The following is a 12,753-nucleotide window of genomic DNA, read 5'->3' as shown; positions in this document are numbered from 1 at the left end:
CTCCATGCAAGAGTTTCTCATGACAGAAATTGCACAGAGTGAGGAATGGAGCCTGCTGACCGGCAAAGCAATGCCTGCCCTGTGTGTGCTGCCCAGAGCACATCCCAGCTGCTCCCTGCCTGCAGGGGCAGCTCAGAGATGCTCCTCAGTGCTGCGAACAAGCGCCCAGGCAGTGCCCTGGTAGCAACGGGCTGATGCAAGCAGTTTGTGTGCCACCAGCAGCCCTGAACCCAGCAGGGTGAGCCTCTACACCCCCATGGCCTCACCATGCACACCAGCAGCCAACGTGGGGCTCGGCACAGGAGCAGACGAGCACAGCAAGGCTGAGTGGCTCCATCTCCCTGTGCTGTGCTAGGAACCAGTTGGAGCAAAGCAGAGCTGTGTTTGCACCATGTGGCAGGGCAAGGAGGGGAATTTGCAGAGGGACAGAAGACGAGGGTCCCTCTCCCTTCCCTCCTGCATCCTGAGTGCTAAGAGCATCCTGCCTTCCCCAGCCCAAGGAGGTGCCTAGAGGCAATGGCTCCAAAGCTGTCCCCTGAGCTTTTTTGGGGGACAGAAGCAGCCACCCGCACTGCTCACCCGGAGCCCAGCACCATACGGGTTAAGCGGGGAAACCAAGAGGAGAGCCGTGTCCCGGCAAGCAGCAGGGCATTGGCACTGCCAGCACCGGGGCTGCCCGGGAAGCGGCCGCGGCAGGAGGTTTTTGTTCGTGCAAAACCTCCACCAGCGGGAAGGCCCCTCCCGGGCCACACAGCTCTCCGGAGCTTGGAGGAAGTGGTCGGGCCCCGGAGGGGGTTATTGTCATCTGGGAGGGCAGGGGCTTTTGCTGAAGAATCTCTCCCTCAGGGCCCTGCTCGGTGAGACCTATGTGACAGACAACGACAATAGCAGCGGCATGCCAGGGATGGGTTCAGCCCTTTCGCTCCAAACGCCAGGGCCCAGAGCGAGCGGAGCTGCAGGGCAGCACCTTCAGTGGCCGGCAGCTCCTTTCCCCCCACCCGGCCCAGGGGATGTGGGCACTGGCACACACAAAGGCAGGATATTGCACCACTCGCCTTCTCCGGCCCTGGCAGGAGCCGCTGCCAGCAGCACGGAGGAAGGACACTGGGTGACTCGGGGCTGGAGCTGCTGCCAGCAGCAGGGCAGGGAGCCGGGCTGCCCTGCCAGCCCACGCGTGGGGATCCAGCAGCACCACAACGGGTCCCGTGGGCCGGAGGAGCAGCAGACCCCCAGCCTGCGGCATGGTAGCTGCAAGAAGCAGCGATAGCCTCACAAACCCAGGGGGTGCCACCAGGCGGGGGTTTTGCCCCTTCACCTCCAAGCTCCCTGCGACTTACTTCCCTGGTGTGTGGTGCTGCCAGCCCTGGGCCCTGCCTGCACTGTGCTGAGATAGAAGGAGAAGAAGGCCACGAAGGCAAGAGGCCCTCCCTGACATCCCCCAGAAGGATGAAAACACTGCCATGAAGTACAAGGGAGCCTGAGACCCCGGGTGCCATTGTTGTGTGGAGCAAGAGCAGCCAAGGTGGGAAGGGCCAGGGTGAGACTGAGCCAGGGCTCCTGCGCCTGGGACCCTGCAGAACCCCAGGGGTGGTGAGGAGGCCTCAGCTCCCGTGCTACCTTCCAGCGCAGCCTTCTTTCCTGGTGAATCCTGCAAAATCCATCCAGGAAAGGTGAGCCTGGAGCCGTTCTCTGGCACAACCTGGAGAAGAGCAGGAGGATAGAGGAGGGATCTTTTGGATGTGAGCCCACCTCCTCTGCCAGCTCTCAGGGCTCCCTGCTGGTCCATTTGCACACTCACTGTCACCAAGGCCCTGTCACTATGTCCCAGACCAGGCATCCACTGAATCCTGTAAAACACAGATCAAAAAGGAGCGGACTTCAGTTACCAGAACATAACCCTGGGAAACACGACTCCACAGAGCTCCACCAGCCTGGTGATAAGGCAGACGGGCTGGAGGGACACCCACCCTGCCACTGCCATACACATTTCTCCAGCTACCACAACCTGCCCTTTAGGGGTCTCCTTCGACACCTCTGCCAGGGAGGCAGCTACCAGCACACTCGTGTAAACAAAGAATTATGTCTGTCTGCAAACCTTCCACTCAACCAAGCAGCTCATCCAAAGTCCAGCTGCTCAGGGGTTTATTACCCAGTGAAGCAAGTTGCTTTGTCTCAGTTGTCCCCTCCCTGGTGCTGTGACTTGCTTTGTTTGTCGGGTACTCACAGAACAACAAGGTTCAGGAGCCCTGGAGACTACATGCAGTTATTCCTCAGCAGAAGGAGTGGCAAGCCCATGAACTTTGCCTCCCTAAACACTGCCCTGCTCCAAAGGGCTTGCAACCCTCCCCAAAAGCTCTGATGGGCCAGGGCCAGCCCTTCTCCCTTCAACATCAAACTGCAACGTTTCTAAAAAAATCTGGTTCTCTCTGATTAAAATAATCCTTCAGAGGGTTTGTTTTTCCAGCTGTATTTACACCTTGCTCACTACAGTCCTCCTCTTGCAGCTTTCCTCGTGGCGTTGTCTCAACCTTGTAAAAAAGACTGGTCACCTCTTAATGCATCCCACAGCCACCACTGTACAGCTGTGCTCTCACTTTGATTTAGGCAGTGACATATAAAGGAAGAAAGCCCCTTGGCCCTGGTATCCTCCAAGGCCTGGACTACTTTGCATGGTTACCAAAGGAGACGTTGAAGATGGTTACCAGGTGGTCAGTTCTGGACAACACCGGGGCAACTTGCATCCCAAAAGCGGAGGTTGCAAATCCCTCAGGTCAAACGCGTGACCTGCCTGAGCTTCAGCCTTCAGCCATTAATCCTCACGGCTCAGAAATATCCGCAGCCATACACAAACACCAGCCAGGGTCAGAGGTGTTAGCGAACACACCGCTCGCGGCAGGGCTAAGCCCCCACACAAATTGCAGGAAAGAGCTCAGAATCGCTCAGGAAAGGTGGAGGCTGGTGGCCTTTGTGGGCCTTGTGGAGCCCAGTGGTTCCCTTCTCCTCAGCCCGCTTCTCCCAGCTTTCCTACCCCCCCCCCCAGCCACTCAGCCGCGTGTCCATGCCTGTTTATCGTTTCCTGGCACTTAGCCACAGCCCCGTGCCCGCTCCGGGCGCTGTGGCACGGCCCTGTGCCTGCCTGGCCACAGGCTCCCATCTCCTCTGGCAATGCCCTGCTCCCAAAGGAGCCTTTCATGGCACTGGGAGCCCCCCAGCACCTTCCAGAACCTTCCTCCACTGCCAGCTCGCCTCTTACGCCTTGGCAGCCACGCCAGCAGGGCGCAGGGCTGCACTCGGGCTAAGGGAGCGTGGACAGCAGGCCTGCAAAGGGGACGGGGTGAGCCCCCCATCTTTTATTAGCGCTGCTGGAGGGCGCTAGGATAGGCCCGGGGCCTAAGGGCCGCGCCCCCCCCCTCGCCTCAGGGCGCGGGGGCTGTGAGGCAGCGGCAGCCCGGGCTTGAGGCAGCTGCGAGCCGAGGGGCCCCCGAAATGCCCCCCGGCGGGGCGCGGGGGTGGCACCGTAGGGCCTACAGCCAGTGCAGGGGGCCAAAGGGCAGCGGCGGCCCCGCCGCGACCGTTCCCCCCCCGCCCCGCCACGGCCGCTCCCCGCACGTCAACAGGAAACCGCACGCGGCCGACTGTAAACACCGCCCGCGCCCCCCCCGCGCCACCGCCCACATGACCCTCCCCGCCCCGGCCGCGGCCCGCCCCCGCCGCCCTCTCATTGGGGGCAGCGGTGTTGTTGACCATATACGGTCAGGTACTACCAAGCCGCGTGCGGCGGTTGGCCGGCGTGGCGCGTCACTCAAAGAGCGCCGAAGCCCGGAGGCCGCTCCGCAAACAAAGCGGGGGGCGCTGGGAGTTGTGGTCCGGGCGGCGCTGGGGCGGTGCTGGGGCGGCGCGGCCAGGAACTACAACTCCCAGGAGCGCCCCGCGCCGCGCCCCGCCCCGCCCCGCCCCTGGCGGCCGTCGGCGGGGCTCGCCGGGCGCCGTGAGTCAGTGCCCAGTAAACATTGGCGTGAGCCGCGCCGGCTCCGCCATGGTGGCGGCGCCGTGAGGGCGGGGGGCGGCGCGGCGGGCTGGGCGCGGCGGCGGCCGGCGGCGGGGGCCATGGACGAGCTCAAGCACCAAGTGATGATCAACCAGTTCGTGCTGGCGGCCGGCTGTGCCGCCGACCAGGCCAAGCAGCTGCTGCAGGCGGCCCACTGGCAGTTCGAGGTGAGGCCGCGGCCCCGGTACCGGCCCCGGTTGCCCGCCGAGCGTTCGGGGAGGGACCAGCCGGCGGGGTTCGCGCCGCGCCGTGAGCCTGGGGTAGGCCCGGCCTGGCCCCGGGGGGTTCCCCCGGCCCCTCCCCGCCTGTCGGCGTGGGCCGCGCTCTGCCGGGCGTGGGGGGGCCGCGGGCGGCGGGGCCGGGGGTGCTGCCGTGGGGCCCCGCGGCGGGGGGCGGGGAGGCCCCGGGACGCGGGTGGGTGCGGAGCGAGGGTGCGAAGCGCCGCTCTGCCCCACGGGTGGGCCGAGGTGCACCGAGCCCTGCCCCTGCCCATCGGGCCTGGGCCGTTCCTCCTCGTCGCCCCCCGGGCCGGCCCTCCCGCGTGGCCGTGGGCTGCCCGGCCCCACCGTGCGCACGGCCCGGCCGCGCAGGGTGCGAGGCGGCGGGGGGCGCGGGAGCTGCGGGGGGGCCCGGCCCCGGTCCCGGCCCCTGCCCCTCTCGCTGGCAGGCGGGACCCGCCGCGGCATGGGCGGGGGGCGGCGTCACGCGTGGGGCCGGCGTGGCGGGTGGGGGGCTCCCGCGGCGCTTCTGGGTGCTCAGGTCCTCCAGGGACCTCCGCAGCTGAAGTGCGGGGGGGCAAAGCAGCGGCTGTAGCCAGCAAAGCTTTTTCGAAATAGCATTTTTTCTTCTTTTTTTTGTTTCCCCCCTCCCCCGTCTGCAGTCCCAGCAGCTCCCCAGGCTGGAGCTGATGGATTTGACGCTAATGGCACCTTGTAATTGAAGTGTCTGTTTTGTGCTGCAGGAGGAGGGCTGAGGCAGTCCAGAGAGCTGGAGGGTGGGTTTGCGTTAAGCCCCCTGGCCGGGGCACCCCTCACTGGGTACGCTGTGGGTGCCCTCCTAGGTGGGCACCGGGGCTCTTTCGGGAACGTGATGGCTGTCGGATGGATGGGGCACGGAGGCAGCGCATCGCCATGCCATCTGCGTGCCGTCGCAGGATTTCCAGATGCTAAATCAGAGGCCGAGCAGCATCCAGAGCCGAGGCGCTGGTGGCCAGGGAGCAAGCGGGTGGGTGGGTGTGCGGGGGCGTGCGGCGAGCCGAGCTGCAGTTCCCCTCCATTGTGCCCGTTTCGTACCCCGGTGTGCTGACGGGCTCACCGTTGGCGGCGAATGTGGTGCATGTGTAACGTGCTTGGGGGTTTGTTTACTAATACAGTTTGACACTGGCCCTCTGGGACAGGCGGGATCTGCTTCCACTGCCTCTGCACGTGTCGCAGAAGAGCTGGGAGCAGATGACAAAAGTTTAACTTTTCTTTCAAAAGGCTTTTTGCAGAACTTTGCCACCGTTTGGCGAGTTGCACAAGTACAAACAGCCGTCTCCTGCCGGCTTGGCACTCACATGACTCAGAGGAAGCTCGGCTGTAAACAAACGCCCTGTGATGAGCAGTTACCATGTTCCCACTCACTTTTGGTGCAACGGTCAGATAATTCCCTTTGCAAAATGGCCGCTGGGCATGCCTTCTTCGGGGAGCTGAGCTGGGGAGGTGTCACCTCCCAACTCCCGCCTGCTCTCACCTCTGATGTTCTGAGGCTTTTGTTATTCTAGCGCGGTACCTGCTTGCTGACTGCCCCGCATCTGCAGTGGGTATAAATCGGTGGAGTTCAGGCAAGCTCCGTACAAGTGAAGGCAGCGTAAATCAGCAGTCTCCTCAGAATCCGAGTGCTGCTCCAGGGGCATGCTGTGAGGCAGAGCGGCCCGCTTGCACCCTGAGCACATTGCTCCTGCCTGTAAGACCACCGTGGGGAGAGGGTCTCTGCATAGTAAAGCTGAGGTGAGCCGTGTGGCCTGGTGACAAGACAGCAGGAGTTGGGTTCTCCCAGCTCTGTGCCTCTGTCCTGGCCAGGATACTCCTGGCATCCATCCATCTGCCCTGCCCAGGACCTCTTCTATGTGGGCAAGTGCCCCACTTGCTGCTTGTGACTGTCAGCCAGGGAGCGGGAGCCTGGGGGGCCAGGTCAGGAGCAGGAGGCCGCTGTGTAATGCAGGCAGCTTCAGGCTGGTGGAATGCTGATGGTTTGGGACTGCTTTCGTCGGCTCCTGCTGCTTTGGGACTGCTCTGGGGCCATTGTGGCTAGTGGGGGAGGATGCTGCGGGGGCTGCAGGGAGGGTTTGCTGTGCATGGTGTCCTGCCAGCCCTGGCAGACCCGGAGTTTGTCTGGGGGAAGGAACGTGATCCAGGGCAGCAAGCAGGGTGGGAGGTCAGGAAACCACTGGGGATACAGCTGCTTTAATTGCAGTACGAGCTCACCAGAGCCTGTACCATACTCAGGGGCTTGACAAGGAAGCTGTTTATTTTTCATGCCCTCCATCCCTGGGGAACGGGGCAGTTTGTGGGTAGTGTGTGGATTGCCTCTCTTATCACCGTGACTCCCCTCCTGTTTTGGGGGGACACAGGGCAGGCTTTCTCATGGTGTGCCCAGTGTAGTTTGCAGCTCTTGCAGCTCTGCTGTGCTTCCAGGGACAGCTGCGGTGGGTGCCAGCGGGAACGGGTGCCAGCGGGAACGGCCGTGCCAGCCCAGCCCTCCAGCAGCTGGAGCGGTGCCATGGCTGATCGGAGGGGGAGCTTTACAGGCTGAAGCAAGCAACTTGGAGTGTCTGTGAGTGAAGGCTGGCACTCGACCCCCAGGGCCACAGGTGCTGGCTTTTTGGGAGAAGCCAGGGAGGGCAGCAGGTACCTGCACCGTGGCTGGAACCCAGCAGGCTACCAGGGAGATCTTTCAGGGTTTGCAGTGCCAGACTGAGTGCTGGATCCAGCTCCTTCCCATGGTAGAGTCTTACTCGGCTTTGTTATGCGCCGATTGCCCTTGGGGCTGCTTGGGAAGGATAAGAAGAAACCAGCTTTTAAAAAAACACCCATTCCTTCCTTTTTCCTGGTGCTAAGTGTGGTGTCTGTGCTCTGTGTGGTGAGGTTGTGTGGGGGGAACAAGAGGAGGAGCAGGTGTCTGGCTCTGCTCCTGTGTCCATGGTTGGATTTCCACTTCCTCTTCCGATGTATTTATGTTTTATCGAGCCCCTTTCCCTTTCCTTTGTGGCTCAATGGCAGGGTGCCCCAGGGCTGATCTAGCACCCGGGGCTCCCTGCTGCAGGATCCCCTGCCCTTGCAGCAGCTGCAGCTCAGATGGAGCAGGCTCAAGTGCAGCTTGGGCAGCAATGGGCAGCGGGTCAGACAGCATCCAGGGTCCCATCTGAGCAGCTGCTGAGGGCTGGGTGTCCTGCTGCTCCCTGCTGAGCTGCTCAGCACCCAGGTCTCCTTGCATTCATCTCCCTACCTGGCTGCTGCAGCCATCCTCTGGCTGGCTGGGTCGCCGCAGGTGCCTCTTGGCACCCTGGCAGGAGTTCTGTGTGCTCCACCTCCTGCAAAGCTTCCATTTCTGCACCCCAGGGGGACATGCAGTGGCCTGGTTGCCTGCTGAGCTTGGCCAGGCAGTGAGTGCAGGGCTGCCCTGCTCCCACTCACACCCAGAGTGACAGGTGATGGGGCTTTTGGTCCAGTGTCGGGGCTGAGCTGCGGCTTGGGCTCCTCGAGCAGAGGAGCCTTAATTGGCTTTACTGCTGCACCAGTTACCCTTGGCACTTGTGACGCTGGCTGGAGACCAGGCGGCAACAGCTTCGGTGACATGTGTGTCCCCGGCATCCGGTGCCACTGAGGGGATGGGTGCACGGGCCTCTCACTTGCCTGTATTGGGGTTGCTGCAGGTGCTGGGTCCCTTGAGAGGTGGCAGCCGTTCCCCATGGGCGGTGTGAGCAGAGGGGTTGCTTCTGCCACCTTTGGGAAGGGGCAGATGGGGGCGAGGGATGCAGTGGTTTAGGCAGAGGGGCCTGCAATCATGGAATGTGTCTGCACCCAGGTCGCAGCTTTCATCCCAATGCCGGTAGGGATCCATGGGCAGCTCAGGGGGACAGCAGAGACCTCTGCCCCTGTCTGCTGATGGCACAGTCCCAGATACAAGGCCACTTGGAAAATGCAAGCACAGAGGAGATTTAATCAGTTTATGGTATCTGGCTGTGCCCACACCTCTGGCCTGTGCTTCCTTTTTTTTTGTTTTGTTCCCCCCCCCCCCCCCCCCCCCCCCCCCCCGCCCCTCTTTGCTGTTAACCCCCTTTCTTATCAACAATCCCATCTGTCTGAGTGATAGGGCCTGTGGGTGTTGACATCGGACCTCACTCAGGACGAATGGTAGTGCAGCGGTGGGGTGTCACTGCCTCAGAAGTGTCTGTGTCTCCGTTGGACATTTCCTTGATGGTAGACATGTGCTAGCCTCTTCAGAGCTGGTCTCTGGGGCCTCAGACCCTATTCCTGCTGTATGGCCATTACAGAAATCCGGCAGGTCCTGCCTGCGGGTGCTGAGGGCTCTCGGATCACAGCTCTGCTGGGTGCAGGGTTTGGGCGCTGTGTTATTAAACACAGACAAAGAAATGCAGCCATTGCAGGGAAGAGCCTCGCCAGCCCAGCTATTGCATCCTCTGAGGTTTGGGAGCTGCCAGACTCTACAGCAGCAATTGCTTCCCCCACCCAGGTCTGGATTGTTTGCAGATACCGCTCCTGGCTGCCACCTGGTCTGGCCGATAGTTCGCTGCCGAACCCCGCTACGAGTGGCTGGCACTGGTGCTCCAGCTCCCCAGTGGTGTCAGCACAGCCCCTTCGCCTTTCCCAGGGCCTGCTAGCCTGGCTGTTTGGGACAGAATAGTTTTCCATCGGATTAGCAAGCTGAGCCGACTTGCCGTCATTCATCCTGTCCCTGGGTGTGATATAGGAGCGTGTGGCTGTGGGCACGGGGACAAGGAGTGTGTGTGGTGGTAGGGCTGTGGCTGCTGCAGTTGTGCAGGGTTTGGTACAACCTGCCTCTGCTTTTTCCAGGTTTTTCTGCCCATTTTTTTTTTTAGCAGCTTGAGTAACCCTAATCACTGGCTTGGAGGAAGGGAGCAAAGTCTCAGGCGGTGCAGCAGCCCTCTGCCTCGCACCCCAGCCTGTAGACCTGCAAGCCAGGCTGCCCCTGGGGAGAGGGTTGAATAGGCATTGATGGGGCTTTTCCTCCAATCAGAACTGATTCCAAACCAGTTCTCTTAACATTTCTATCAAGTCTGATCTGCAGCTGAATCAAAACATTGTTTTCTAGCCCTAACTTCACTGGTTCTGCATCAGCCCAGTCCTGTGCGTCCCTAAAGCTCCCGCTGCCTCTGCTCCTCCCAGACCTGGGCTGGATGTCTGCCCCCCTGGCTGGCCTGTGCTCCCGGCGTTCCCTCCTTGTGATCCCCCGTTCTCTGATGTGCCTGTGTGACATATTTACCAGATATAGTATAGTTCCTAGTCCTAACTAAGAGCTAATCAAAATTATGTCGGTCATAACCATACCCTCCCTGTGACTGAATTGGAAATGCTCTGGTGTATGGGGTGGGCAACTTGTTGCAGCCCCAACCCTGGGGATCCCCTGGTGTGAATATGGTGACTCTGATCTTGTCCTGTTAAGGACACACATCTAATCAGTTCCTGCTGGGCTTCCCCTGCTGGGTTCGGAGCTGGTTTCTCTCCTCTCCCTGCCCGCAGCGATTGCAAAGCATCACTGTGAGTTGTGAAATGCCTGCCGGGGTCTGCTCCAGCAGTGGCCACTTCTCAGCAGTGAGCACGGGGATCCCAAACAGGTGTGATTGCTGCCTGCCCCAGTGCAAGCAGGTGGCAGGTGTAGGTCCCTGCCTGGGGACATGGGAGCAGCTGGGTGCAGCGTGCTCTTGTGCAGCCAAGGTGGCTGCAGGCATGGGTCAGCCCCCCAGGGCCTGTTATGGATCATTTTCAGGGTCTTGCAAAGCCCTGCTATCATGTGCAGGGATGAGGCGGGTGCCCGGTTTGTGTGTGCTGGTGGTAACATCATCTTCCTTTTTTTTTAATTATTTTTTCTTTTTCCCCCCAGACTGCTCTCAGTGCTTTTTTCCAAGAAACGAACATCCCCTACAGCCACCACCATCAGATGGTAAGTGCTTTCCCACCTCTCCCGCGCTCACCCAGGGCACAGCACCAGCTGGCGGGCGCTTTGGGCTGTTGCTAATGCCCAGCTCGCTGCTTCACAGCTCCAGGGGTGTAGGCAGGGAAGTCTGGCCACTCGCTGCCAGAGCTGCCTGCCAAGGAAGATTTTCCTGGAGAGCAACCAGGGGTGGCAGAGCCTGTCCTAGGCAGTGGAGCAGTGGGTCCAGCAGTGCCCTCAGAACCCTGCAGAAGGGTGGGTGCTGCTCCTTAGAGAGGGGTGGTCCATGCTTTGGGCATGGCCAGTGGTCCAGACCAGCCCCAGCGTGGCAGGGGGAACCTGGAGCACCAGTCTGTCATAGGCTGTGTGAAGACACGTGCAGTTATGTGCATGATTCCCACCCCTCAGCCCAACTGCACACACGAGTCCTTCTGTGCTTGCTGGAGTGACTGAGCGTGCAAACCTCTGGAGCCTCGCTGGAGCATGCCTCTAGTACAGTGTGCGCAGGGTCTGGGTGTGTGTAAACACAAGAGAGCATGCACGCATGTGGCTGCTGCCTGCCTTTCCTTTCTCACAGCTGTCCCCAGACTCGGTCCCTTAACTCCTGTGTCCTCGCAGCCTATAATCTGCTTGGGCAGATGTGTCTTGGGGATTTGGTGGCTGCTGTGGCCTCATTTGACTCTCTGGGCCAGTTGGGGATTTGGAGCATGCAATAAGCGTGCAGAACAAGTGCCCAGCAGGGCCTGAGCACGCCCGGTCTCCCCTGGGGTGGGAGCTGAGCCTGAGCCTTGCCCCCGCTGAGCTGGAAAGCTGCAGACCAGGGTGGCACCAGCGGGTGATGGAGTAGAGGGGGCCCCAGCTTGGCTAGGTGCAAGAGCAGGTGCAGCAGGGTTCCATCTGGGTCCTCTGACAGGAGCTCTCGCCACAGCATTAGTTTTCAGAGCCTTAAGTAACTGCTGCTTGAGGGCAGCATCAACAGCAGAGCGTGGGTCCAGGGGCTCCCTGTGCTGCAGCAGTGGGGACAGAGGGGTCTTGTACTGGGCCCTGGTGGGAGGCAGAAGGTGGAGACCCCATGCCTGACGCCATGTCTCCTCCCTGCAGATGTGCACTCCCGCCAACACGCCGGCCACGCCGCCCAACTTCCCTGACGCCCTCACCATGTTCTCCCGCCTCAAGGCCTCCGAGAGCTTCAACAGCAGTAGCCCTGTGACCTCCATGGCGACTTCCCCGCCGCCTCCAGCCCCGCCGCTGCCCCAGCATGGGGCCTTCAACCCTGCCTGGCCCGCAGCTTCACCCCCTGGCCAGCAGCAGAGCATGTGGACTCCGGCCCCCCCAGCACAGCCCGCAGGCTGGCCAGCTGCCGTCTCCCAGCAAGCCACGGCAGAACAGAAGGCCAACGTGACCATGGAGGCAGAGAGATGAGGCCGCGGCGAAGAGCGAATGCGGCGGGGACCCCTGCGTATAAATATATATATTTCCCCCCCTCCCCCTCCCAGAAGAGGAGAGGAACTCTGCTGCCAGGGCGTCTGGCAGCCACCAAGACACATGAGCAGATAGCTGCCTTGCATGGGTTTGGTTTGAAGTAGTTTTTACTTGTCCTTGAGCTGAACAGAGCTCCCCAGAGACAGCGGGAGGCTGCGTGGGACGCGGGACCGGTGCTGGCCTCTGCCTGGGACCCCGGCGCTGCTGGGCTTTTGGGGAGGGAGCACACCCTCCTCTCTTGGGACACCGGAGTTTGCATGCGAGTGACATTTACGGAGGAGGTCCCTTTTTCACGGTCCCCTGGGCCACCCCACCAGGCAGAGTGGGTTGTGCCTGAGTGCTTCCCCCCATCCCTTGCCCCCACTCAACCATGCAGGGGGCAGACACCCCACGCGGCTTGTTTTTTATAAGGGGTGGAAGAGAGCAAAGGCTGTTCCTGCTTGGCCACAGGTTCCACCCCGCATGTGCTGTGCTCGCTGGTGAGCAGGGCTGGGGGATGCTGGCTCCCGGGGAGGTACCTGGCCCCTCACCCAGCCCCGGGGATGGGGAGCAGGGGGTGAGTGGGGCTGGGCCAGCACACCCTCCCCTTCCCCTCCTGGGATGGGGTTTGCCCCGGGGCTGTTTGCATGACACAGTGTAACCCTAGAGACTGGGATCGTTTTTAACCCCTCTGTTCTTTTCTCCGGGCGGCTGGAAGTCTCCGGACATGCCGCAGCCGCTTGCAATACACGCTCTTCTGCTTTGAACCCGGTGTCTTTGCTTCGTTTGCAGCAGCAGCGGATACGGGGAAGGCTGGTCTGGGCCCCGGGCTGTTTCAGGATTGCCTCTGAGTGGCTCTGTGAGTGCCGTGCCTCTGGGCTGGGGCTGGCCACATCTCTGCTGTGTGTGCTGCTCTAAACACTGTGTCCCAGCCACGCAGTGACTGCCAGCTGCCTTTGGCCAGGTGTGTGCCAGGGCTCAGCCCCAGCAGAAGCCAGCCCAGCTCTGCTCGCTGCGCTGCTGCATCAGCTGTGGGTGTGAGACCCCAGCAGGAGCAGGGGCAGGCTGAT

The 12,753-nt window shown here is 61.5% G+C and overlaps 1 protein-coding gene across 1 annotated transcript; it reads left to right on the top strand.

The window, feature by feature from the left end:
* Window positions 1-3,950: 3,950 nt before the first annotated feature.
* On the top strand, window positions 3,951-12,450 carry UBALD1 (UBA like domain containing 1). The gene is made up of 3 exons (XM_055708962.1): window positions 3,951-4,215; window positions 10,172-10,231; window positions 11,324-12,450. The coding sequence occupies exons 1-3, from the start codon at window positions 4,108-4,110 to the stop codon at window positions 11,642-11,644; spliced, it is 489 nt and encodes a 162-aa protein (XP_055564937.1). The 5' UTR covers window positions 3,951-4,107; the 3' UTR covers window positions 11,645-12,450.
* Window positions 12,451-12,753: the final 303 nt, after the last annotated feature.

The sequence above is a fragment of the Falco cherrug genome, chromosome 4 (genome assembly GCF_023634085.1).
Source record: "Falco cherrug isolate bFalChe1 chromosome 4, bFalChe1.pri, whole genome shotgun sequence".
Lineage (NCBI taxonomy): Eukaryota > Metazoa > Chordata > Aves > Falconiformes > Falconidae > Falco > Falco cherrug.
Note: the sequence above shows the minus strand (reverse complement) of the source record. Positions and strands in the feature narration are given on the sequence as shown.